General features: G+C 56.2%; 2 protein-coding genes across 2 annotated transcripts, besides 3 other annotated features; both read left to right on the top strand.

The window, feature by feature from the left end:
• Positions 1–94: a sequence feature (A-rich).
• Positions 95–210: 116 nt separating this feature from the next.
• Positions 211–233: a microsatellite.
• Positions 234–423: 190 nt separating this feature from the next.
• Positions 424–3525, top strand: Tco025E_08975 (putative hepatocyte growth factor-like; the record flags this gene model as incomplete). The annotated part of the gene is made up of 1 exon (XM_029375806.1): positions 424–3525. One exon carries the CDS (start codon positions 424–426, stop codon positions 3523–3525), a length of 3102 nt encoding a protein of 1033 aa, XP_029224073.1.
• Positions 3526–3799: 274 nt separating this feature from the next.
• Positions 3800–3854: a sequence feature (GA-rich).
• A 729-nt stretch (positions 3855–4583) lies between these two features.
• Tco025E_08974 (uncharacterized protein) lies at positions 4584–5150 on the top strand (the record flags this gene model as incomplete). The annotated part of the gene is made up of 1 exon (XM_029375805.1): positions 4584–5150. The coding sequence occupies one exon, from the start codon at positions 4584–4586 to the stop codon at positions 5148–5150; it is 567 nt and encodes a 188-aa protein (XP_029224072.1).
• Positions 5151–5304: the final 154 nt, after the last annotated feature.

Below are 5304 nucleotides of genomic sequence, written 5' to 3'. Positions count from 1 at the left end.
TTATTTTTTTTTTGTTCTTTATTTGTTAGTTTCGTTTCCTTAGTGGTAGTCGGGTTTTTGTTTTTTTTTTTTTGTTTGTTGTTTTTTTCTCTTTCGTTGTGTGTCCGTCATTTCCTCCGCTACTCCTTTGTGTTCTCATTCGCCCGGTTTTGTCCTTGACTTGGGCGGGCCGTTCCTTCGCAGAGCAAGTGCGTGTAGAGTAGAGGGCAAAGGAGGAGGAGGAGGAGGAGGAGTGTGGTACTGCGGTTGGGGCTGCGGACTTCGTTCGGCTCCTTCTTCCTTTCGTGGGCGAGGGGCGAGGAGGGTGCCTGACCAGGGCCGGCGGCGGCGCTGAGGCTTCCCCTACGACGAGCGGTGGGCGGCCGCGGCGCGGTAGGCAGCAACTGTAAACTTTCCGGCAGCAGGGGGCCAAAATAAATAAATATGTGTCCACGCGCAGGAGGACGGGGAGCGGTGAGTTGCCAAGTGCTCTGCGGCCTCCGTCAAGTTGTCTTCGCTGGCCTAGTCCTCGTTTGGTTGACCGGTGGCGTGCATGGAGGGACCGCGTGTGACGCTGTCGAGGGGTATTATGTGCCAAACGGGGAGGACTATCGGGGGCACCTGAACGTGACGGAGACGGGGATTCCATGCCAGAAGTGGAGTGAGCAGGCTCCGCACCGGCACGACACACCCGTCCCAAACGTCTTGACGGGCGTGGGCGACCACAACTTTTGCCGAAATCCCAATGGACTCGAACATCCCGGATGCTTCACGATGAACCCTTCCATACGATATCAATTTTGTGCCGTGGGACCGCCTTGTGGCTGGACGCCACCAGCGACGATTTTACAGTTTAAGCCTCCGTCCGGCACGCACCTGCAAATTGGTCAAACTGTGAAGATCGTGTGCTACCCACGTCCTTGTCAAATTTACTACACATTGGACGGTTCCGTGCCTGCAACTGCATCGGCTATCCTGTATGCACGGCCCATAGTCGTGACTAGGAACACCACGGTGAAGGCTGTTTCCTTCTTTGGAGCAAACAACACCTTGCGGCGTGAAGCATTTTACACATTACCGCCACCCTCAGCTCCAAGAAGTGTATACTTTAGTCCGTTGCCATCGGAAGTGGTCCGTGGCCCTGTGTTGGTGCTTCTCAAGGGGTTAAACGTGAATGATACCGTCCTCATTTTTAAAAATGAGGCTCTTCGCGGGTCTCCGTACGAGGGTCCGTTTTGGTTGAATGAGACCACAAACGTGACAGCTGTCATCAATGGGGAGCATATTGTGCGTGCGAGCTACGTCTTTGCGGCTACCGGCGTTCCTGTGGAGATGTACCCGGTTTCAGGGAAATACATTGGCGGCGTCTCCTGTCTTGTGTACCAAGCAGGTCCTCAGGCAACCTATGCCGTTTCAGTAAACCATTCTGTTTGGCGGCAACTGACTAAATTTGCTTTTAGTATAGATACTGTTGGTACCAACTTGGTGGAAGTAAGGTCGACCTCCTTGGGTGGTGTAGTAAATCTTGTTTGGCGAACGTATGAGGTTGTTGAGGCGACTCCTCCTCTGCTTTTGCCAGCGCCGGATGCTGTCTACACCCAACCTATTCGTGTGACATGCAAGGATCCCATGGGGCGGGCACTGACGTTGGAGGAGGAAAACAAGAAGGAGTTTGGCTATACTCTCCGGCTTGACGTCCCTGGCCGGTTTCCTGTCAACTGCACCTACGTAGACGATCTGCATCATGCAAGGGCCCAACACGTTGTGTACGAACTTCAGTCCACGCCCCTACCGAGGCCGCTTTTGTTACCGGCTTGTGGCCGGACCTTCCCCATGACGCCGCTTCTGCTTGTGCCGGCAATAGTGCCTCCACCTGACGTGGGGGACGCGCGGGATCCGTTGCGGCTGCGGCTGCATGCGGCTTCCACAGGTGCCACACTCCAGAAACTGCTAGGCGGTCATTCCTATCTCCTCAGGACAACCCAGGCTGAGGCGACAAACGTCACGGTGACACTGTTCACCCGCTCCTCTCTTCCGTTGGAGGCGGACAGTCCACCTCTTATTTGCCGGTACGAAGTGCTGCCGCTGGGTTCCTCTGCCACGCCGTGGTTTTTGGTCCGCCCTCCCCGCGAGGATTATTCTGGTTGGGTCAGTGGTTTGCTGCGGCAACTTGCCAGTTGCCTCTCCTTTGGCACGCAAGAACTTGTTTTTGCTGAGACGATAGGGCCGTTTGTGATGCTTCAGCTGCGGCGTCTACCGACTTTACTGCGCATGGAGTACTACACTCGCACCGGTGACTGCCTGCGTGGGAGGTTGGGCTTGGCGGACCTTCGAAACGAAACCAGTGGGACAATACAGCTGGCGCGCTGGTGGACCGCGCAGACGTCGTCGTCGAGCGCCACTACGGGTGCAGGGGTAACGGTTGTGGTGGAGGGTTGGGGGCTTGGCTCCGGCAGATACCGTCTTGTGCGTCAAGAGTTTCCGTGCAACGATCTCGGGGTACGCCACCTCGCGAGAGAAGCTCTGAATTCTTCTTCGCTGCAGCTGTTGTTTGTCGTTGACACTCCAGGGAGCTACAAACTCTGTGCGTCGTTCAACGATGCCTTTTACACGGTGCCCTCCAATGGGCTTCTTCTTGTCAATACAAGTCGTCTGCCGGTGCCGAACCCCGTGCCATGTGGCGGCCCCTCCACAGGGCCGATAAGTGCGACGGCGGATCTGGACTCAAAAGGCAGTTATTCATATCTCTTTGTTTCTATCGACGCGGGCCTGTGGCATCGTGTGGCAGCTGGTGCAGTCGTACACGTTGCCCGTTTAACCGCATCTGTCACATCTGCAACGCTGGCAGTGGCGACAGACCAACGCAGCGAGGCTTCCGCGGTGTGTGTCTTTTACCTTCCCCGTGGTGAGGTGCCCAAAAAGGTAACCTACAAATGGGGTGTAACCTCAACGTATGAGGGAAGGAGCAATGTTGTCCTTGCCGTGAATGGAAGCTTTGCTGGCGAGCGTCACGTGGAATTGCGCGCGTATAGGTCGCGCAGGAACGACACCAATGAATCTCCTCCAGCGATGGGTGAACGCGTGCTCGAAGGGTCGGTGGCAGACGTTCCATTCTTTACCTCATTGGGGACACGCATGGGCGCCTTTACGGTGTCGGATCGTCTCTTGACGCTTGTCGGCGGCGCGGAGGAGTCCCCGGTTTTCGTTGTGGTCTCCATTGATGGTACTTCGCTGCATGCAGAACCGCTCACCCTCGCCTTATCCCCACTAGCTACTGCCATGCATTCCTGTGAGAACTGTACGAGTGGCTGGTGTTTTCGTGACCAGTGCGTTTGTATTGGTGAAGCAAACCGCACGGCATACTTTTGCGTGGAGAGAGCCTCGCCGCCCCCAACTCCCCACGCGGATTCCTCTCGCTTTGGGTTGTTGTTGGTGTATTTGCTGATGTTGGGTGCGATATGCCTTTTAGTGGCCCTGGCCATATATCGTGGGAATAGGCTGCATGCCAGCCAACATGCGAGTGAGCGGGCGGTGGTGGAGTCGTAGGCGGCGGCGCGCTACGACAAGGGCGACATGGAAACGGGTCAAGGAGGAGGCACTTGGGGTCAATACGCGTGCGCGGTACGACTTTGGTGGAGAACACTTCCCCAATTGTGGGCGGGAGTGGGGAGAAGCAGCGGCACGAAACCGAAAAAAAAAAACACCTTTGCATCTGAGAAGGAGGATACAAACAAAACAAAAAAGCCTTGGTGGATAGACGGAATGATCAGCATATTATTGGCGGGGAATACATGTGGTGTAATTGGATGGGATAATATTGCTCGCTCTCTTTTTTTTCTTTTGTCTTTTCTTTCTTTCTCTCTCTCTCTCGCTCTACTTGGTAGGTTCTGTTTTACGCGGGCTTCCTCGTTAGTGACGAGTGAATTAAGAAGGCCGTATATGACGCGCCGTTGAAACCGCGGGTAAGCTGCCGTGGACCGCCAAGGCGGGACGGCGTCCTTCGTGCTCAGCTAACTAGTCCGCGATCGCCGTGTTTGTTTCCCTTTGAGTTTTGCAAAGGGGAATGACGTGAAGCCGCGCCGCCGTTGGAGGGGCTGCCTAGTAAGCATGCATATACATAAACGTGCGGGACGAAGTCATACTCTGCGGGGTTCGACAAGAGTCGCCCGCCCTCACTCCAAGTTTCCATCTCCAGCCGGACACGGGACCTGCGGAACGCATAGCCCCAGCGCGGGTGACGCCGACCTACGGACTAAAGCAGACAAACGGGAAAAAGGAGCGCAAACCCGCATGACGGAAATGAAGTGGCTTTTAGAAGCTTGACACTATTTGGATGGGGTTACTACTTGCATAACTTTTGTTTTGTTTTTGCTTTTGGGGTGCCTCCTCGTGCGTGGGCTTTAATAAGCGTGCGGCGCCGTGTCCAACCTGTTCCACATCGTGCTTATTTCTTTGGGGCGCCATACTTGATTCGCCTGCCTCTCGGCTAAACTCTTTTACTTGGCTTTCCTTGCTGCTGGAGTTACAACGTGCTTATCGCCGTTCCATCTTTGTCGCCGTAGGGTGTGCGAGTGTGGGTGAGGCGTAAGTCTTGCTCGTCGGTGATGCCGGAGGCCGTTGTCACCGTGCGTAGGGCGCGGATGGGGTCACGGAGGTGGAGACGGTGGGTCCACCGAGGTGTGTGGACCATTGTGTGGTGGGTGGGCGCCGTGCTGGTTGGAAAGCTGCATCAGGATTCCGTGAAGATGTATGTGGCCGTGACCCTGATGCTGGGCATATATGCGCTGCTGAGCGACACGCCACGAGAACAGACGTTGCGGGCGACGGGCGCGAGCGTTGGCGATGCCCCAACGCCGCTCAACAAGGCGACGGCCGCTGGACAGGGAAAAGCTGCTGCCGTCGTTGCCGACCCCGCTTTCGTTGCTGCTGTGAACGCTAACGGACCGGCTGTCCGCAAAGGGGCTTCCGCCGTAGAGAAGCAGCGGGCAATCTTCGCGGCCTTGAAGGCAATTGGGACGCCGCAGGCGCTTCGCGCCATTCGGGATGAGGCGTTTCTTGAAGCCATTCTGCGCTCTCCGTTGGATGCGGCGCAGTGCTGCTGCGGCAGTGGGAGGCGCTTCGCACGTTGTTGTCGCCTGCTACAGGAGGAGCTTCGTGGCTGTGGCCTGTAGGCTGGCGGGAGAAAACGTGCGATGTGGCGCATTTCTCTGCATCTTCGTTGCGACATGAGCTTGTGCATGCCTGCACTCTTCACTCTGGTGTACTTGTGTGCATCTCTGGAAGCATGTGTTTCGTTTTTACGTCCCCCCCCCCCCACACCCACCC

This window comes from Trypanosoma conorhini (assembly GCF_003719485.1).
Source record: "Trypanosoma conorhini strain 025E chromosome Unknown Tco_14.4_contig_00933, whole genome shotgun sequence".
Taxonomy (NCBI): Eukaryota; Euglenozoa; class Kinetoplastea; order Trypanosomatida; family Trypanosomatidae; genus Trypanosoma; species Trypanosoma conorhini.
This window is presented reverse-complemented; position numbering and strand designations above follow the sequence as displayed.